The sequence below is a fragment of the Tinamus guttatus genome, unplaced genomic scaffold (genome assembly GCF_059628265.1).
Source record: "Tinamus guttatus ecotype Peru unplaced genomic scaffold, ASM5962826v1 Tinamus_guttatus_pri_ptg000601l, whole genome shotgun sequence".
Classification (NCBI taxonomy): Eukaryota; Metazoa; Chordata; class Aves; order Tinamiformes; family Tinamidae; genus Tinamus; species Tinamus guttatus.
In genome coordinates, this window is record NW_028289135.1 from 3,693,572 (window position 1) to 3,715,796 (window position 22,225).

The 22,225-nt window shown below is 41.8% G+C and overlaps 1 protein-coding gene across 2 annotated transcripts in view; it reads left to right on the plus strand.

The window, feature by feature from the left end:
- The first annotated feature begins 2,562 nt into the window (after window positions 1-2,562).
- The window catches only part of MAP3K21 (mitogen-activated protein kinase kinase kinase 21), a 37,822-nt gene continuing 18,159 nt past the window's right edge, over window positions 2,563-22,225 (plus strand). For both annotated transcript variants that reach the window (XM_088534888.1, XM_088534887.1), the window contains exons 1-2: window positions 2,563-3,306; window positions 19,400-19,580. In XM_088534888.1, coding sequence (XP_088391014.1) covers window positions 2,589-3,306; window positions 19,400-19,580 — 899 coding nt within the window. In that variant the 5' untranslated portion in view covers window positions 2,563-2,588. The remainder of the gene's footprint in view (window positions 3,307-19,399; window positions 19,581-22,225) is intronic.

The window sequence follows — 22,225 nt, forward strand, 5'->3', positions numbered from 1 at the left end:
TTTGCATGGATTTCGCAGAAAATGGTAAAGAACGGGGTATTTTAGTGAGGCTTATTTGTGGGGCATTTCACCACATCTCAGCTCAGTTCCTCATGTGGATCACCGCAGTGCTGCGCCAAATGCTTGCGCTCACGTAACGGGAAGGCTGACACACGGAATAAACATATGGCCAGGGACAAGGAGGCCTGGGGCTGTTTGCTTCGGCTGCACCAGAGACTTGAGGTGTTTGCAGGTTCTGAGCACTTGGTTTATCCCAGGTAAGTTGGCCGATCCGCACTGAGGAGGTAAGTTTGACCAGTGCCTCCTGTGCTACCCCTGTAAACATATCGTTTCTACATCTTCTCCTTTGCTGAATGGAAAGTTTTGTTTCACCCTTTGCACAGTAAGAGAGATTCTGTTCAAAGACAACCTGGTTTGTTAACACAGAGTTAATGATTGCATCATGTACAGTAGCCTGCTAGCAGTAATGAGGGAATTCAACAAGTTTACTTATCAGAAACCACTGAAGTTATGTCTTCCTTATACAAGTTCACAAATAAAAACAATTACACACATAGACCACCAAAACAAAGACAACTGTGTAAACAAAGGCAAAAATGAAGAGGTTCTTCAAAGCTTCCTCTCTTCTATTTTTTTTTATACCTCTAACTCATATAGATTATTAATCGCAGACCTTAGATGGTGAAGGCTTGACTGGAGATTATATAGCATTGGATCCCATCAGGCTGACACATCTGCTTATCATTCAAATTTTTCACCTCATCTTCATCATTTGGATAATGTTGACGCCAAACATTTATGATATAATGCTAAGGGCAAGAACAAAGAGATACTGAAAATTTCCAGCTAAGGACATGTGTTCCAGACACGATGCAAATATACAGCATTAAACCTACAGCTACATGTGAGCCAAAGATGTGAAACACAACCACAGTTCTTGAGAAAAACCTAATACAAATGAAGCAGTAAGCTTTGCCGCAAGTTCTCCGTTCTTCGTAACTATAAAACCACTAGATGGTGCCATGAGAAAAGTTACAGGGATTTTATATTATTCTTTTTTACATTATTTCCATTATTAGAAAACCTATGAACAACAGCTATATAGTAAGATCCTGGAGTGATAGGTGCTGCAGAATCACTGAACAAAGAATTGTATGCGCGTATCAATTGCTTTGGATAATGGTACTTCAGAGAGCAAATTTGGAATAATAGCTCTAAATAAATATTTAAACTTTTCACTGTACTGCAACCAATACCTTGTCTGACCTAAAACATTCCACAGTTAATTAGTTCCTGCAGATTCCTTTAGATAAAGTTCAGAAACAGATAAAGTTCAAGGTGGAATTTGTGCAGCAGAATGCTTGTATTACAACATACTTTATGGCTTTTATAATAAGGCAAATATGCAGATAAGAGTTATAATTATCTCTGAATAGCTGCAAGGCAGTCTCTTATATTAAAGGAAATTGGAAGGGGCTTGATAGGCATGCTGGCTCTACATTCTTTTTGCTTAACATGATTCAGTAAGTCACTGAAACATAGCACAAATTTATTTTTGCCTTATATGAAGAATTAAGTTGTAGACCATGAGAAAAACAAGAATCAAGGAGTTTTGTGTACTCTAATCTTAATTTTCTGCATGGCAGTCTATAGAGCAGCACACAAGCCTTGCAGTACCCAGCTGCAAGTTTCACGTTCATGTAGGGATATGCTCTGAACAACAGGCTTTTAAGCGACAAGTCGAGGAGCACCCATCACTGCCCTGCAGAGCGGCCTGGCACCTTCCCCAAGCCTTTTCTCCCCACCTCAGTGTTGCGCAGTGCCCCTGGGGAGACAGTGTGTCCCCCAGGCCGCACACTTGTTCCTGGCTCCCACTGAAGACCTCCCGGTTCAGGAGGCGTTGTGAGGTTCCCAGCTGGCACCAGGGAAATCTTCGGGACACGGGCAGCACCATGCTGCTTTGCTGCCTTAACGGCGACCTCCCAGGCGGAAGGGCGGCGCGATCAGGCCACCGGCTCGAGCCCTCTGAGGCGGCCTGCGTGCAGCGCCGCCAGCCGAGGGGCTGGGGGAGGCGCGGGTGTGTGGCGAGGCGGGGGGAGAAGGAAGTGCCAGCGGCGGAATTGAGGAAGCGGCATTTCTCGGGAACGCCTCGCACTCGCTTCCCGTGAGGTGCCGGGGCTGCGGCAGGGAGGCGGGCAGCCGCGTAGACCGGGACGGCCGTTACAGGGCGACCGTTGGGGGCCGCCCGCCACGGGCACCTGCCTCCCTCCCCGCCCACCTCCCCGCCGCTCCCTCCCTCCCGCCGCCGCGCGGTCTCACGTGACCGCCGGCGGCCAATCCCCTCGGGCGCCACCGCCCCCTCCCCCGCCGCGCGGCCCATAGGTCGCAGGGCAGGGCAGGCCGCGCCCCCAGCGCTGGCCACGCCCCCAGCGCGGCCCCGCGCGCCCCTCCCCTCCCCTCCCCGCGCCGCTCCCGCCCGCGGCGGCAGGTGAGGAGGATGCGGCCGCCGCGGCGCCCCCGCGGCAACGGCACCAACGGCGGCAACGGCACCAACGGCACCGACAGTCGGCGGGGCTGAGGTTGCCGCCATGGCTGCGGCGGGCGCCGGGGGCGCGAGCCCGCTCTGGACAGCGCTCTACGACTACGAGGCGAGCGGCGAGGACGAGCTGAGCCTACGGCGCGGCGACGTGGTGGAGGTGCTGTCCCAGGACGCCGCCGTGTCCGGCGACGACGGCTGGTGGGCGGGCAAGATCCGCCAGCGTCTCGGCATCTTCCCCGCCAACTACGTGACCCGCCAGCCCCGCGGCGCGGCCAGCAGCGGGCGGGGGGACGCAGCGGCGGCGGCGGGGGGCAGCCTGCCCGAGATCGCCTTCGAGCACCTGGAGCTGCAGGAGATGATCGGCGCGGGCGGCTTCGGCCAGGTGTACCGGGCCACGTGGCGCGGGCGCGAGGTGGCCGTGAAGGCGGCGCGCCAGGACCCCGACGAGGACATCACGGCCACGGCCGAGAGCGTGCGGCGGGAGGCCGCGCTCTTCGCCATGCTGCGGCACCCCAACATCATCGCGCTGCACGGCGTGTGCCTGCGGGAGCCCAACCTCTGCCTCGTCATGGAGTTCGCCCGCGGCGGCTCCCTCAACCGCGCTCTCGCCGGGGCCGGGGGAGCCGCGCCGGGGGCGGCCCGCGGCGCCCGCCGCATCCCGCCGCACGTCCTGGTGAACTGGGCGGTGCAGATCGCCCGCGGCATGTGCTACCTGCACGAGCAGGCCCTCGTGCCCATCCTGCACCGAGACCTCAAGTCCAGCAACAGTGAGTCCCGGCGGGGCGGCCCTGGGCGGGACGGGGAGGCCGGGAGTTCCGCGCCCGGTGGTGGTGGCGGCGGCGCCCGCCCCGCCTTTCCTGCCGCGGCCCGGCGGCTACGGGCGCTGCGGCCGCGCGGCCCCGCGCGGCTCCCGCTGCGGCCTCGGCGGCCCGCAGGGACGTGGCCGGCGGCAGGTCGAGGAGCCGGGGTCCTGAGCGGGTGGTGAATTCGTCGCGCAAAAGTTGGGGGTTGCGGGAAACGCACGTGGAGCAAAGTTCTGCTGCCGCAGAGAGGAGATGCTTCAAGGCCAAGCGGGATGAAATCCTGTGCATGGGAGCAGTTGTGGATTTGTGAGACTCCTTCTCATGGCACTGACTTAGCATTGACAAAGTTCACCCACTTAGTGAACACTGAGGCAGAAAAGAGAGTGGCTCAGGAACAGTGGGAACTCTTGTGCACTTGCTGGTTTTGCTTTCACCCTTTGGCATGGACAAAAGGCACCTGAAGGGGTGAAGGGGTTATGCTGTTAAGGCTTAATGAATCCTTGGTCCATCTGCTGGGGTTGATTCCAAAGTATCTAAAATGCTGGCAGTTGTGACGTTGGAAGACTGCTTAGCTAGAATCTGGAGATGTTAGTGGCTTTCTATTATATTGTGTTTTGAATGGGTGACCTGAACATAGAAACCAAGTCCGTATGTAAATATCTGGAGCCCTCTCTTCTCCCTTCCCTTTCTTTGTTTCAAATAGGCCAGATAATGCAGCAATATGTTCCTCTTCGTTTAGCTGGGCATCCTTCAGCCATCTGAAGGAAAAGTTTATTCAGGTTTCAGGTACTTTCTTTAAAAGACCTCTCCAGTGTGCCTCGAAGGTCATCATGCGTGGGTTGTTAAGGCAAGGCGCAGTCACGGGGCTGCTCCCGAGAATACTGTTTGTTTTATAAAGAGGCTTGACTCTGTGGTTTCAGTTGTAGCACAAGACGAAGATCTTGTGGCGCTTACCTCTGGGGCCTTGCATAAGGCATGACCAATATCTTCAGCCTGAGCCGGCTGTCAGGATGCCCTCCTCGTTTGCTGCTCTGTTCTGGTTTTGTTTCTGGGGAGGTCCCCAAGAGGGCATGAGGACAGAAAGCTGCAACGCATCTTGGTCTCTGCTCAGAGTTGAGGTGCTGTTAACTTAAGTATGAGAGTGGCTTTCCCTAGCTGGGAAGGGGTTGCAGTGCACTGGCCTTAATGGCAAAGTCCATATCTGAAAGGGATCTGTAATCCTATAGCTCGGAGTAGCACTTAGTTGGTGGCCATAATGTGCTGATCTCATTGTAATCTGTGCCGGTATAGATAATGGCAGAGGGTGCTATAATATATGCTTTTAAGCATAACATCAGCATACGTGCCTATTCATTATTTTCATTATCATTCAGTTGCACACTTGCTTAAACTTAGCCGTTTAGTTGTCACCATGCATCTTAATCATAGTGCAGCTTGAGGACAGCATTGAAACGCTAAATTGAATATGTCCCTTGATCATGCCACTGAATAATAACATTGGGAGTTTATAGTATGATTGTGATGCTGTAGTTCTTAGATTGAACAATATGAGTTAAAATGACTATGCTATCCTGACAATACCATGCTCTGCTAACTTTTCTCTTCATCTATTAGTTGATTGTTTTGCTTATCTCGTGCAGGCAGAACAGAAAGCCACCAGCCTTGCCGGCCGGGCTCCCTTGGTGAAGACAGTGGCCACAGAGCCGGGGCTGTAGCCACAGACAAGGTTCTGCTCTTGGACCTGGCTCAACTCTGCCCCGCTGCTTTAGATGGGCTGCTAGTGTTCCTGTGACTGTGCTCTTCGTTAAGCACTCCAGCTAGTGAACCAGTCTGTCAGTCTTGTTTGTGCTTCTCCTGGCTTGTCCTGCAAAGGGGTTTGTCTTTTTTGAAAGATAAATTGGAAAAATGACTTAGCCTACGTTGTTAAAGAAAAGAAAGCTAGTCAAAATGTTCCTAGCGAATAGGTAGGGACTCTTCTTTTCTTTTTTCTTTTTTCTTTTTTTTTCTTCTTTTCCTCTTTTTTTTTTCCCTCGCTAGCTGGGGAGCTCTTCCATCAGCATACTTGATCCAGAAAGGGTATGTGCCTGAACTTGTGGCTGGCAGGCATGGGCAAAGCGAACACCTCAGAGGCAAGTATGTTATTTCTTTCCAAGCCATCCCCTATAGTTGGGGTCTATAGGACGATACATTTAGTGCTGTTTTATCACTGGTGCCAAATTGACATAACTGATGAGAGAAGCACAGCAGTACAGAATAGCAGTAATAGGAACAATAGATGTTTTTAAAACAGTGAAACACTGATTTTGTACATCCAGATTTCCTTGGACCCTGCCTGGGGGGTACGAAAAGGTTTACCTCTTTGTACTTATTTAAGTAGGAGGAAATAGATGATGAACAACCTTGTTTCTGCAAGGTAGAGAAATCTATCAAACTTGGTTGTGAGGCTTAGCAAGGAAAGAAGGGTAAGTGGTGTTTTTTTTTTTTTTTAGTATCAGTCTCTTTAAATCTTTGGTGCATGTAGGAAGAGTAATGTTTAATGGTTATGTGAGAAATAGACAATATGAAAAGAACACATTTAGATTTAAGCATAGGTAATAAAAACTGAACAAAATAACTATTATCTATGATGCCAATTTTCAAATAGTCTGTAGAACCTTTTAAATTTTTGTGCAGGTGACAGGATGAGAAGTTTCTCTGGAGGAAAAAAAATAAAAAGGTCTGTTTTGAGAGTATCTTCCTAATAAATGGTTTCTGTTATTAGATATACATTAAGTGTTAAGGAAATAATCCAAAATCAGGGTTAAAATGTGGACTTTATCTGAAGTTTCTCAAACCAGCATGTATAGTCAAGGAGTCCTGAATTAATGTAGATATCTAAAACTTGTGAAAATACTTGAACATTCTTACCTGCATCTCCTGGATACAGATTTGGCTCAAGCATGCCAAGTGATCCTGAAAGTTATGGATGTTTTATCAGAAATACACAAATTCATTGGTATCAGGCATGAGGAGTTTCGTAAATGTGTCTTTCGTCCATCTTCAACTGGTTTGCTGACTTCTTTCAAATGACAACTTCAAGTAAATCAAGCAGATCTCTTGTAGACAAAGACACCTCATTCCCCACGGGCATAGCAGAGACCTCCGTCACCCATGGGCGTTTATGGGCTCAGCCAGAGCTTTGCCTAGGCTAGAGTCTGAATAAAAGTCTGTTTAGATGGAATACATGAATCTTCACTTTCTGAATTCTCATCTACACAAAGCAGCGGGTCACACTTCCAAGACTGATTTTGGATCATGCAGTACTTCTGCCTTAAAAACAATCCTTCGTTAATGAATGTTTGTGTGCCCGTAGAAGACATAACACAAAGTCAGTATCTTGCTTATGACTTAGACCTATCTATGGATAAGTTATAAAAGGCAAAGCACAAGGTTGAATCTGTGCAGATTATGTCTACTAACATGATACTGATAATCAATCTGTGTTCATTTGTCCTAGATGAATATGCGAGTAGGGTTGGGCTTGCTGTGTCTTCCACCAGTGTCTTGAATGTCCTGGCATCCTTTGCAGCCCTCTGTTCTTCCAAGTATATTGAGATTATATTACTCTAGAAGTTGTCAAGGACAGGTTGGCTTTCAAGGTTTGTTGAAAAAGGCCTCAGACATGGCAATGCTAATGAGACCAATGCTTGAGGACTGAAAGTAATTATACGTAAAACTGAACAGTGAAACTGCAAATTGGACAGTCCACTTTAATATGATATTCTCCAAGCTAAACTTGTTAATGAACTGAAAGATAGAAATTATTTGGTCTTAAAATCTGAATGAAAAAGTGTGGTGTGGTTTGACCGGGTTGTTAAATCAGTTGCTTTGTTTGAGAAAAAGAAGAACAAGTAATCTGTGGATCTTCACTGCTGTAGGTTTATTTATTTATTTCAGCAAAATTGTTCATGTTATGTTCTTAAACATTCTTAAGAAAAGGTGAGAGGTGTTTTCAAAAACTGTGATCAATGGTATTTCCTCAGACATCCACTACTTCCCCTCCCCCCCGCCCCTTCAGAACAGGTTGAATTAAATTCTGATGACTTTTAATTTCACTTGGTCCTGAGAGTGTGGCTTGTAAAAGCTGAAGAGCTTAGCTCTTGTGGGGGTAGGAAGAGAAAGGAATTAAATATATCTGCAGTCCTCTGAACTGTCTTTGCCCGGTACATAAGCTGTCTCTTGATCTATCTTGAAGAGAGAAAGCTTACTTACATTGCAAGCAAAGCTTGTAAGGATTGCTTATGTGCTATAAAATGTCTGGAATATAACTACATTTAACTATATTTTAATGTAATTTATCAAGAAAATGCAGAATAAATTTTTATTACTTTGGTAGTTCTGCTGTGTGTAGAAGGTTCCAAGATGGTTTCTAGTGACAGTGAAACTTTAAATTTTTCCTATCAGTAGCATTGAGGTAAATGATGCCATGTAACAGGTTGCTCTGTGAGCAATAAGAATAAAAAAGATAATTTTCCTACAGGCATGTGCTTAGTCTTATCTCCTTCACCACCCTGTGACACTTGTTCAACTTTTGCTCCCCTGTTCCGCTCCCTGTTGCTGGTGTCTGTGCTGGGCTGGCCCTACCTTTGCCCCACGGCAGGTTTCTGTGACGCCCCATAGCAGGCTGCACAGCCTGGGCTCAGGCTGCAACAGCTCATACTGCCCGGGGGCTGCGTGCCTCATGCCAGCCTGTCTCTCTGAGGCCTGGGGAGGAACCAGTGCTTCTCTGTAGCAGAACTAGCTCAACTTCCTTTTCCCTAGGGCAGCGATTTTTATGAAACCCTCACAAACCTGAGCTCTCTGAGAACATTTTATCACAGTGACCAGTGCCAGACAGATAAAATAGTAGGGCCAAAAGTTATCAGGTAATGACCAGTGACAGACAGATTGTCCTTTGGGAAGGTTGGATTAAAAAAAGAAAACCCTTGAAAAGTCAAGGGGCTGCTGACCCTAGGCAATGCATCCTAATAGTTAGGAAGCTGCTTAGGATGCGAATACTCCTGTAGATGCTCTGAGCCCTCTGTTAGCATTTGAAAAACCTCAAGCCTCATTTTCTCACCCCGTGTTCACTTATGTGTTCACGATAGCAAGTCATGGCACTTAATTGCTTTGCACTAATCTTAATTACCTAAGTTGCACAAAACTAGAAACTGTGCTAAGTGCCCCAACTTCCTATTCCACCTGCATGAGTGTCTTGTACTCCAGAGTAATGATAACGCTGCTGCATTGCGACATAAGAACTGGTCACACATCCTGGAGTGTTTGGAAATGCATGGCCAGAAGAAGCTCCAAGCTTTAGTGCCCTTGTCCTCTTAGGAGTCTAAACTAACCCTTGTACAAACTGACATAGGATTGCAGAACTTGGTCAGTTTGGGGAACACCGTCCCTTCTGATGGTTATGACCTTTTAAAAGTGAGCATAGCATTGAATTCAACCTCACCTTTCTTTTTGAATAGAATCAAGTCATTTGAGGTGTTCTACTTGGTTTCATCAAACACTTCATCCCAGTAACCTGTGTCACTTTTTGATACCCTGCAGAGAGAGTTGCAGGCAGCTTGTTTTGTTTCTCAGACTCTGAAGACGGGTTGCTCTTCTCTGGGAGCAGCAAACCTTTAGCAGCTCTGAGCCATAGTGCATCTTTTTCTGGTTGAGTTTGAAAGGTTTTCCATAATGTCTGTTTTAGTTGGGCTTGATGAATTTCCTTGATGGAGGTGAATACATAGTATATTTTGTTTTCAGAAAGGGAGTCTGGAATTTGGAAAAGGAAACAGTGTTGAGCAACTGATAGCTCTGATGGTCACTGTTGCAGAAGAAAAAAATGGCAGTAAAATGGCATAGAGACTAGTTTTCAGTTGAAGGGTGTTCTATGATTTAAATATATATATATATATATATATGAGAGAGTTTAATAGCTATAATACAATATCTCTTAAATTCAGCTAAAGTGAGCTACTTCTCTGTAATACAATGTTTGTTTATATAATCTGTAAACTTCCAGAGAATGAGTAACATCCAGCTGTTATTTTATACGTAGGTGGGAGACTTAACTGCAATAGCTGTTTATTTGACCTTGATTTACTATCTTCTAAATTTACTTCTGTTTGCTTTTATGCATCTCAATTTTGGACATTAAAAGATGGAGAGAGAGAGAGAGAAAGAAGCATTCTTGTAACTCAGAACTTCATTAACCTGTTCAAGTAATTTGTGCAAAAGGATTCTAAAGCTGAAACACTAACTGAATGTAATTAACTTGGAAAAAATATTAACTTTTAACACACCATCTAACTCATTTTTAGTTCAGACCTTGATTTCCTTTTATTTCTTTTCCTAGCTAGATACGTCTGTCAACAAAAACTTTTGCATGGTGAGTCCAGATGCAGAGTTACACTGTCTGCATCTCCAACAGATAGAATCATTACTTCAAAAATAATGTTGCTTTCACCACTTTCTGGATCTTACTTGGCTGCTCATGTCCTGCCCCTCTTCTTGGCTTTCCTTCCTCTGCCATTCTAAGATGCCAAATGAGCAAAGTTACAGCAGTTGGAAACTTCTCTTAGGCTCTGTGCTTGGTCTCCTTCACAGCATTTTTTTCCATGAAGCTCATTTGCACCAAGGTTTTTGGTGGCCTCTTTTTGCCCTACTTGGGAAGTCACATTCTAGTGTATCTCTCAGGTTTTCTGACTCTTTTTCTGAAAAGAGAACAATTGTCCCCAGTTTGCATTTTGAGATAGCTTTGTATTTTGAATGGTAGGACATTGGTCAACAGTGTTTGTAATAAATACTGCATTTATTACTGCATTTGTAATAAATAAATTTGTAATAAATAAACGACTTTGTAGTGCTACTTACTAACTTATAAACAGTGAGAAGGTAAGATTAGCTGCTGACCCTAACACTTGTGAGATGAGGCCTTGTACTTGATGCAAAACAGGAATTGACAGCACTAATTTAACACTGGAAGAACTTGAGGTACAACTGGGTTTTCAATTTTGGGATTTCTTCCCCCTCCCCCATTGGAGGGCGAAAGCACTTTTTTTTTTTTGGACCTTCTCACTAAGTTTTAACAAATTCAATTTAAAAGTTGAAAAGTTGTACTATGTATCTTCAAAAGAATAGAGAAGTAATATTTACATCACCAGAATGTGTTTGTAGCTTCTCTGACCTTAAAAGATAATGGCTTTTTGTTTGCGACTTGTAAGTTTTCTTATCACTAAGCATGAACTTTCCTCAAGGCATGCTTCAGTGTAGCAAGTTCTGAAATAAAATGGCCTTGTACACTGAGTATTTGCAACATGGGTAACTTGTGTCCTTGATCTTTTATTTATTTATTTATTTATTTATTTATTTATTTATTTATTTATTTTGACGTTCAGTTAAAACTAAGAGCATTGAATTTAATTCAGTGATTTTTTTCACTGTTAATGCTTCCAAAAAGTTCGGAGGTTATTTTATGTTTCTGTGCTTTTGTTTTGTTTTTGTTAGAGGTAAAATTCTGACATTGAAGTTGAATGAAGATATCACTAATATAGTTAATACAAAATTATTCACCTATTTGTCTTTGCAATACTGGAATAGTAATCAGGACTATACATTTACATTTGAGGATTCATTGCTTAAAGTTATTTCACTGTTTTTATTTTGCTTATTTTGTTACTAAAAACTTACCCCAGATCAGTAACTGCACGTAAGTGGACGTTTAAGTTTTGATCCACTGATGAGTGACTTTAAGCTGCAGTAATATATGGTAAGATGAAGTATTTGCATAAAGTCACCACAGAAGTATTCTTCTTTCATGAAGTTTCCAGCCAAGTTGATCCGTTTTTGTCTGGGGTCACAGCTCCAGTTAAATCAGTCCTGGACATGCCAGTGTTGGCTGTATAATCACGCTTTGTTCTCCTCATAGCTACTAAAATCTGTGTTTTGGCAGGTGTGCTATTAACTCGGAGCTGATAAGACAGCCCTCCCTCTCAAAAATGCAGGAGTAGCTGTTCGTTATTGTGGTTCGTTACTGGACAAATTAACCCTTGCTAATGATTATGTTTTAGTTCTGGGTATAGGAGTAGTTGCTTTGTGTGTGTTTTTGCTTTTTTTTTTAATTTGGAATTAGATATTGTTGCTGTTCTCTGAAAGTCATGACATTTACGTATTTACATAAAAAAGAAAAAACTATTTTTTTTTAACTGATATGTGTTGCAGTAGTTTCTGGATCAAAGGAGCCATCTTTCCCTTCTTTTTTTTTCTCTTCTCCAGAGAAAGGGCATGCTGTCAAATTTTGTGGAGTCCTAAGTTTTCATTTTAAAGCATATGTTTTGCCCTTGTTAATAAAATTTTAAGTTCTTAGCCCATCTGTATCATGCGTTTCTCTTCCTAAACTCAGGGATCGAAAGCAGCAATCCTTTTACCATCCACTTTTCACTGCATTGCCATCCTTTCCCCCACCGAATTATGTAAGATCTTGATTCCTTCCCCCCAAGTTTTGTGACATCTTGAGTTGGACAAAAAAATTAACTGGTCGATCTCCATTAGCACTGCTGTATAAAAGAAACTAGTTCGGTTTTAATTCAAAACTGACAGCCTAGGTCATAAATCTTTATGGAATACAACATATTGAAATTCCTCACAGAAATTATATTTAAGGAATTTCATGTTAACTGATGCGTTGCTTGACCCCACATTCATAACCAGATCTTCATGAATTCTTGAACTAACTTTTCATAGCAATCAGCATCCTCCAAGAGGCAGAGAATTTTTTTTTCTCTTCGGTTTAGTCAACTGGTTCTTTTCAATAGTATATTTAATGAAAAGTGATTTTGATAATGGAAGAAGCAGCAAAGCTGTCTTGATTTTTTTACATCAGTGAATAAAAGTAGGTGTAATGGGATTAGATGCATTAATTCTGAAATGCTGCCTGACTTTTCACTTACAGTAACACACTCTGTCTTGGTTTAGCAGCCAGCTGCTCTTGGAGCTTTCTTGCCTCTCTCCAAACACAGGTTCTGCCCCCTCCTCTGGCTCAGTGGCATCAACTCACCTCTGGCCTCATACTTAGTTGATCTGAGTTAGATCAGACAATAAATCTGGCAGGAAACTATTCTAAACTGTTTTCTTTCCACACTTAATTTCTCCTGAGCTGTCTTCCAAGGCTGCCTACCAGCCTAGATGCTAGTATCAGTGCAGAGAAGAATAATGGCTCTGAGGATGAGTGCAGAGGAGATTGATATATTTTTTAGTGACAGGTATTCTTATGGCTTTGGTTGTGACATCAAACTATACCCTTATGCTTCAGTTTGGGTAATTAGTCATTCTTAAGAGTACAATGTGTTTTTACTCTGTATATTTATACTGAACTTTGTTAAATAATATCTATGTATATATGTTTGCTTCTACCTAAAAAAAATAGCAAGTTGTAAAGAATGGATAAGCACATGTTTTGTTCTGTTTTGGTTGCCACCAAACTAGTTCTGGTTGGTGCATCTTTCTAATATCACAGCATTTCAGTCATGTTCAGTTGTTTCAGTAACTCCTTTAAAAAGTCAAAAGCAAGCAAAGAAGAAAGAGCTTAGAGCTCACTTAAAAAACTAATTGTGGATGTTTCAGTCCTGCCGCCCCCCCCCAAAAAAAAAAAAGAAAAAAAAGTTTCTGGTAGATGTAGTGTACCACACCATTTTGAGTCTTAAAACCAAGTCTCAGTGGTGACAGATTTCCATACAAATGTAAAAGTATGGAAGAGTTACAATAGTCAAGTAACTTTTCTAAATGTAAAATTTAAATAGCAAAACTAATGTTAGTATTTCTTTAAAAAGGGCATTTGACATATAAGCAGCTTTTTTTATGCAGCACCCAAATCCTACATTTTCTGAATGTATTCATATATGTACATATATAATTAGAAGACCTTACTCCTGTTACTTTCTCTGTTGGCATAATAGGAAATTCTGGTGTGTTCTGCAGAGCTATCTGAACAAATTCTGTGCAAATAAAGCACAGATTGCAGGCAGTAAAATAACTCACAGCATCTGCAGCCCATGCCAATAACTTGTTAAAACTGCTTCTTTCTCTCAAGTTTCCATTTGCCCGAAGTTGCTTTAATAATGGTTATTAAAGAAGTGTAGAGGGAGTGAAAAATGGTGATGCAAGTTACGTTGAAGCTGTTGAAATCTCTTGTCTGTCTTCTCCGTTTTTCCTTTCCTCTCCCTACTTCCAGGCGGTCGGGTGACACTGTTTTTTTGTCATTCTAGTGCTTTGACTGTTTCCTTGTGCCACATGTCTCGCTATGGGATGTGGTTTCTTGTGGGGCTGGTTTGTGTTTGTCAACTCTTGACAAACTTTTTTCTTCTTCTGACAGGTCTCACCATGTTTTAACTTTCTAGTTGGTTGCACTTTGTTCAGGTTTTTGAAAATATATTGCCTTGAGTGAGGTAGGATTTTAGAGGAGTTTTGTTTAGTTTTTCAAACTAGAAGTTTTTAAATACATTTAAGGACTATCTGTTGTGAATCACTTCTAGTTTTGTATGGAAAAATAAGAAAGCCTGATGTCTGCTGTGACTAGAGGCAGGAGATGGAGGAGCACAGTATTGCAATAGTAAAAGGTAGAGAAATGCCTCTTGTGTAGATAGTGGCTGTTTAAAGGATGAATTCCTTTGGTGCTGATCTCTAGGTTCAATCCAGTGAGATAAATTTAATCTGACAGATATGTTTACAGAGATGAGGTTTTAGCTCTTACTGGTTATTATCCTGAAAACTCCCAGGAGGAAAGCAGGATGTCCAAGCACCAGTGCTGGTACAAGCTGTCCTCTGAGCCTGGAGTATTATGAAGTGAAACTTTTGAATTACTTGTGGTCTTAGGGTTTCAAGAATTGTGTCAAAGGAAAGATTGTATTAAATGGGGCTATGGCATTGGTACTAATGTTGGAGAAATATAGTGGATGTGTGTATATTTTGAATTAATGTATGTAGATGTATATTCTGTATATGGATGTATATTCTTAATAACAAAAAGAGAACTGTAAAGCTACAGGAAATAATCATGTGTATTAGAAGAGTAGCACAGAAGATCCTAGTGCTAGGTGGAAGTTTCCTGGGTAAGCTGCTAAGTAAAAGCTCTGCCTCCCTCAGGCTTACTGCATATACTGTTCTTCAAGATGTGTACATTCTAAGGAATTAGTGGGAGAGAAACTGGGGCAAGAAAGTGAGCTTTTCGTATAACGTTGTGCTTCGAGCAAAAATGGTTGCTATTTAAACAAATGCTTGCAACTTCTTTCCAGGCTTTCAGCCTCCTACTTAAGGTAGCACTGGGAATGTAGTCCTCATCGTGCCTGAATTTAGGAGAGCACAAAATTGTGCCCCAAAATTTGATATGTTCTTTCCCATTTTTTTTTTCCCACATATTGTCCTGAAATGTGTCCCTACGGGATAACACTCAATGCCTTCAAAATAAGGATCGAGTCCCTTCTCTGCATTTCCATAGTAGTTTAGCTTCTCTCCTGTTCCATACACATGGTTTTACCTTGTACTAGTGTCCTGCACTCAACCTTCAGTTCTCTCTGTCTTTGAATTTGACATCTCATAATACTTTTTGGGGGGAGGGGCAGGGTGAGTAAGTAAAATTTTAACCCAAACCCATAGACAAAGGGAATGGAGCAGGGAAAGCAAGTCTGGTCCAAAAATCTGTTCTGTTGCTTTGCTTAAGCTGCTGTGGCTGGTGTCACCTTTGGCACTCAGCAGCTCCAAGTGTTCGTACTCTGTGGTTTCCAGAGAAGAGGGAATCCAAAGATGGAGTGAGGGAAAGGGAGAAAAAGGTAGGAAAGGGAACGATGCAGGAAAAGGAGACCGAGAGCACTTGGAAGGAGTTTTCCTGCGATTCTGCTCCTTGCCTAGCCCCATTCTGCGCTCTCCCTGGCCAGGAGCTGCTGTTGCCTGGGAACAACAGTGGTTCTGTAGATGTTGCCGATTTTGTTTTAGTTAGGGAGGAACACAGAATTGGAAAGCACCATCTGGCTCGACAGACCCAGTTCCATCACAGTCTTGGGTAACTGCGTGATAGTTTTGGTTTTAAAATGTGCATGGAACATCTTATCTGCAGAGTGTTACACCATAAAAGGCTGGCAGTATGTTCCAAAGTTTGTGGAATAAGACGCCAGCTATAACTATAATAACGTAGAAAAAGAGGAGAAAAGATTAATGCTGTTGCTAGGCTTGATAAGAGTGTATGTTGAATTTTATGTAATCTTTTGAGGAGCAAGCTGTGCTGTATACTGCAGAGGAGCACCAAAAGTGTGCAGGAGAAAAGAGGCAGTGCCTTGCAATGGGATATGAATCTTACGTGCACAAACACACCCATAGCCCCAGATCTAGAAGTAGGTTTAATTATGAGCATGCGAGTAAGACAGATCAGCCAGGGCTACACTGTTATTGAAGCACCAGTGCTTTACACCTATGTCCTGCTTTTAGCTCCGGCTAATTTCAGTTCTCGTAACTGTTCTCAATCTTTGCTTAGCCTAGCAAACAAGCCAAGCTTTTCTAGCAAAATAACACAGACATTTACAGCTTCCTAATTATTCTACTTCCATTTTCCTCATCTGCCCCAATTTAAGTTCCCATTCTTGAACATATATGTGCAGCTTTATTTATCTAGTATTTCGTTTGAGGTCTTAATGCTTCCCTGTTTCTACTAAAAAATGCCTCTTTAATGCATTTTAGATCTACACGATCTGTTTTTGCAACTATGTGAAGCTGCCACTTCAGTTCTCCTGTCAAACATGGTATCCAGACCTTTCTTCTTCCTTAACCTCCATTTCTTAGGAGGAAATTCCGTTATCAACCCCTTCCAGCCTTGTATGTTTTCCAGCATGATGATCTGCTCTTCAAAGTGGGCACTATTTCTGACTCTGCTCCTCAGTTTTTGAAACACATCCTGTGCTTTTCTCTGCTAATGGACCTGTGGGACAAATGGAGAGAGATTCCTGATCATCCCTTTGTATGCCAGTAACTAATTTACCGAGTTCTTCCTCTACACATCTTTATTCCACCTCTCTGAACAAGACTCTGTAAAAGGCCCTCACATTGCTCAGGTCTGGTGCCTTAATCCTTTTTTAAGAAATCAGCTATCAGGGAAAAATGTGATTAGTGCAACAACCAATTTGTAAATTAGCTCCACTGCAATTTATCCTGCCTTCCGTATGACTTAATGCCTTTACTGATTTTATTCTTCAAACTCTATTCAAGATAATATTTAAGTCAGTCATGTCTAGAGTCACGTGAATATGGTTATAATTCATAAAATACAGAAAATGTGTTTACTTCTATCAAAAAGTGCCATAACTTTGCAAATTGATTAAAGTGGTTGATAGTACATTTACGTCTTCTACATTATTAGTCCTCTGCACAGAGGGGTCCATTCCAACCTAAATTACTTTATGATTCTGAGCTACTTCCTTCTTTGACCCAGGGTAAATAATATCTGGATTTCCACCTTCTTTTTAGTCAAATTAATCATCTTAAGAGTGTAAGATCTGTTCATCTGTATGGCTAAGTAGCAATAACTTTGTTAGGGATGTTTTTTGACTCTTCATTCTCTGTTAGATGTTTCAATCATTCAGAAATAACTTCTGTTTTTTTGGTTGGGGGGGAAAAAAAAACATACGATTTTCCTATATTTCTGCTTTCCTAATTTAATTCCTTTTTCTTGTTAGGACTGAATTTATTTTCAAATGTTCTATGTATTTTTCCTTTAATGACTCTAGCCTGTGCTTGCCAGCAGGAGAACATAATGTAAATAAGAACTTTACTCTGGGAAAATACAGAGTCCGAAAAATTTTAGAGTAAACTAGGCAGCGCTGCACTGGTCCTTGCCCAGCCTTATACTGGAGGTGTGGATCGGCTTCTGAAAAGGCCCTTGAAAGGCTTTCTAAAAGCAGTCGCAGCGAAGCGTGTGAGGAGGCTGAGCACGGCGTTGTAAAATTGCCCTTGCGTAAGCTCCCAAGAGAGAAGAGGTTGCAGAAGTCGCGGAAGGATGATGCAGGGAAGGCTGCTACGTCACCCTGCGGGAGGCCCTTGCTTAGCACTACTCAGCTATGCTGAGCATTTTTACTTCCCGGCTGCTGAGCAATCTGCACATCCTATCCCTGTCTTTCCAGCTACCTACCGGAAACGGAATCACTAAGAAACCTTGTCCCTTGGTAGGATGAAACTTGGCCACGCGCCAGTTGTTACCTTTTGCAAGACTGGCTGTTTTTGGTTTCGGTCACATTGACTGATGAGGAATGTCAGGAATTCTGCTGAACATGTCTGAAATGGAATAGAAAACAATAGGTCTTTCATTCAAACCTAAAGGAATAAAGACTCTTGCGTGAATTTAACTTGTTCTACTAGTGCTGACTGAGGAGCTCTTAGACTCTTTGTAGGATTTGGGCCCTCATTTCTACTCCACTATGTAAAGAAGCTTGCTGAAAAAGGAATTTGTGTTCTACTATTTTATTTGGATTTGACATTAGTTTTTGAAATACCTGTAACAGTGTAATTCATGTCTACCAGCAGAAATATTTTTTTTTGCAATCACAACTAATATGCTATCAGCTTTTTCATCTGCAAAGCAAGGTAATTCTTCACATTTTTTTTCTTAGTGGGTTCCCTTATGCTATGTTCTGTTGTGTATAGAGTTGGAAATCAGTGACTCTTGTTATTTGTAATTTGACCTTTAATCTCTGTTCCTAGAGATCATTTTAATGGAATGTTAAAACTAAGAGTTACTACCATCGACAGGGACACTAGAAACAAAATATGGGATTAAGATTTGTGTTAATAAGGTCACATTGATTCTTTCTACCTGTTATCTTTCTCCTAAGACAGGATTAGCCAGTTCTTGTTTCTTCCTTTAAAGCCATTTTATAAAGCTGTGTTACAACATTGCCAATAATAAGTTAGGATCAAGTCAGACAGAAGCAAATGCACATTGTAGAATGCTGCACTAAAATAGATGATTTGCTCTTTAGCTACCATGCAGTTACAGTGGATATTAACCTAACATAGAATGGATGAAAGACTGGTGTTCCCTTGCTGACTGTAAATGCTTGCAGCAAGTTTACTTCTCTGATATAGCCCCCCAAGCTCTAGTGATCTGTGACTCGGGATTTCCTGAACATAAATCCACCTTTTGATGGAGTGCTCTTGATGGAGTTGACCTCTGTGAATTTATGTAGGTGCTTTTTAAATCTCTGTGGAATAATAGTATTTGATGCCGAAGAATTCCCAAGTTTAAGGATGTATGTGTTGTATGAATGGCCAGTCTTTGACCCTGGACTAATTTGTTTTCAAGTTGCCCATTTATTGTGTTGACTAATTGCAAACAGTTGTTCCCTATAACTTTCTTCCTGCCATACATGATTTCATTGATTTTTTTTTCAGTTGTTTCTTTTCCTGGGTGAAAAGTCCTGGTCTGTTTAACCATTTCTTGTTGCTGAGGACATGCTGCTTTAGGCATTCTAGTTGTGTCCTTCTCTGTGCCTCTTTCAGGTTTTGTTGTATGCTGTCTGAGATGGGAAGAGACCTGAATTGTGTGCCATATTAAAGATAGATATATATAATAACATGGTGTACCCTTAGGCATTTTATTAAAATATTCTTAACACTTGTGTTTTTTTTTTCTGCTTCCCTTAATTTTTTATTACTCTAAAATATCCTTCCAAAGTGAATAGCTCTTTTGCAATCTGTCATCACCTGTGGGCTATTAGAATTCTGAGCTTTTTAATCTTAGGTGATTTATTTCACCTCTGTTTACTCTGGATTTCTTCTTCTAGCTTACTGTCTACTTGCACAGATGCAGAAAACTCATAACTTGTACATATTTTTTATTTTTATTGCTCAAAATAACTTAAATTGTTAGCTTTCTCATATATTTTCTCATAATAATATTTTCAAAATACTTAAAATATACAACTATTTGCAAAGCAAGAATTGTATGTGAAAATACCAGAACTAGACATTTTGATTTTATTACCATAATTTACCCACTCTTTTACAGTTTTGTTGCTAGAGAAGATGGAACATGATGACATTTCCAATAAAACTTTGAAGATCACAGACTTTGGTCTGGCTAGAGAATGGCACCGAACAACCAAAATGAGTGCAGCAGGAACTTATGCATGGATGGCTCCAGAAGTTATCAAGTCCTCCCTGTTTTCTAAAGGAAGTGATATTTGGAGGTAAGAGGTTTGTCTACTGAAGGCCATGTTCAATAGAATCATGTTGAGGTTTTTGCTTGAATTTTTATTTGAAATACTTCCATGTTCTCTTAGAGACATTTGCCTCGGCGTATGACAATTTCAGCAGTACCAAAAGGCATACTAATTTCTCAGCAAGTGCTTCATCTGAATTACCTATAGTTATTCCTGACTTTAAAATTCGGGGAAGGAAAGGGAAAATAGCAGAAAAATGTATTTTGAGAAGAAAGCAAGATCTCCTTAAGAGAAGCCTTTGAAGGTTAAGATAACCAAGTGCTTTACCTGGACTTTTAATATAAAAGGCCATATGCTTTCAAAATATAACATATGATCAATCTTGTAATATGTTTGCTCTGTATTTGGTCTCTGCCAAGTCTCATTGTGCCTAAAGAAATAGGAGCAGCCAGATATTTACAGTTATTACTACAGTTATTAGTAAACAAAAATAAATGGCAAAGCAGATCTATGTCACTTCTAAGTCAGTGATGTTTTTATAGGGGTCTAGAATGTGACCTTGTATAAGGAAACAGCAGATCAAAACTTTTATATTTAGCAATTGGGCTTGCAGTAGCTGGAATGAGCAGAAGTTGTGTTCAGCATGTAATTGTTTTAACTTGCTCTCTAATTTGGAAGGTGGGGAACTCCCTATGTTAAGTTTGTGAACTTCTTATTAAAGGCTTTCTGGTACATCATGTGAACAATATGACTTTTAATCCTGATACCATATTTGAGTGGTGCCGAGTAGCATATATGTATTGTATGTAAAGTAATTTAGACTTTTTTTTCCGATTTAATTACATTTTCTGAATGGGGAAAGGCAGTGATTGTGTAACACACTTTAAAACCTGCTGTGCCTCACCCTGAGAAGTCTACATTTCCTTACTTTCTGAAATGTTTCCTCTCTGGGATATCCAAAATCCCTCTTCAGAGAAGGAGGGGGAGGATCATAATCTGTTTTCTTATGCTATTTTATGCATGTTCTGTGTGGTATAGTTCTCAAATAGGGTCCGATTTTATTTAGATGCTGCTAGTCTAGTAATACTTTTGATAATCTCCAAGTGATTCTGTGACGCCTCTTTTATGTGTCTTATGGCTGGAAGTGATTTCTCAGCATGTTATTTACATTGGTTTGAGTTGATGATCAGCTCGGAAAAGTCATTGGTTTCTTTCTTTTTTCCTGCCTCTTTTTTTCATTCTTCTTTTCTTTTTCTTCCCCTTTTTTTCCTCTTTTTTTTTTTTTTTGTGGGGTGGAGGTTGGGTGTAGGCGTTTCCCTAATCAGCTCTATTCCATGCTTAATTACAGGTCCTGTCCAGTCTTGTTGCTGTGATTTTTAGGTATCTGAGGGGGTATGCTTTGGTGCAATTGTTTTATGTTCTACTGCAACATTAGTTTACATTTTTGGAAACTACAGTATTTCTCTTCTTCGCCTTCTCTCCTGCACGCCTCTCTTGTAAAAATGTAAGTATTTAGTTCAATGATGGAGTTCTAATAGGAGAGGTTTTTAAGTAGAAAGGCTGTGTTGTAAAGTTTAGTCCTTCTTGGCTTCTAAAGATTTTCTGCTTACTGCATCTTGATCTGTTCTGTTGCTTATCCTTGCTCTTTCTTTGAGAGAAAAACATACAGAAGAAAAGTTTGTGAATCTAGTAATACTCAAAGATGGAAGTGCTTTTTATTTCAGAAAAATTCCATTTGCAAAATTGAGTAAAGGCTTTCACAGGTCCAAAACAGGCTATGTTTGAGGAAAGATGTGAGCTGAAGCTGTGTGTACTGAGTACCGAGTTTTCAAAGGAGGACCTCTTTTTGAAAAACAAAAAGCTGAGGCTGCTCAAGTTTGATCACCCTCCCAAGTAGAGTCCTAGAACCTGTCAGTGCTGGGGCATCTCCTGGGAGTACTTCAGTACAGTGCCTTGCAGGCCACATTTTCTCAGGTGTAGTCATAGGTAGCAGTATTGGTGCTCCCCAGGCCAGGGCTTGCTTCCCAGGCAAAGCCTGTAGGCGTTGTGTTGTCCTTCTTTGGAATACACCTTCACATTCCCAAACTAGAATTCTGGTCTTTCACCCCTTGGCTTCCCTCTTTCCTCACGTGCTTTCTGTGGTGTATCAGCCTTGCTGTGGTCTATAAAGCCAGAAAGCGCAAATAAGTCCACAGATTTCCAGGTGATGCTGGCGTGTTTCAGCAGTGGCACTTCAGTAGGCCCCACCTCCCTTGTATGGGCTCTTGACAAGGCCTGGGAGCACTTAATGTAGAGCAGAATTAGCAGCTGCTTTTGCCTCGGCTGTTTTCATTTTGAAGTGATTCATGTAGCAGTGCTTGGGAATCGCTGATTTAGGAGATGGATTGTTGAATAATATAAACTTGGAGAACCTAAATTACCTTCAGTTTGATCAGCTTTTAAAATGTGCAAAAGCAGCAGGCTATTACTGGAATAAGAAATAGTAAGGCTTAAATTACATTTCAAGACAGGATAATAAATTTTAATAATGAAAATATTTAGTGGAAATGCATTAGTTTGTGGTTTAAAATGTATAATTCAAGTGATAACACTTATCTCTTTCTGAAGATGTCACAAGAAATGGCTCTAGCTCCTTTTAAAAAGCTGTTTCTTAGAAGCTCTGTCACAGCATC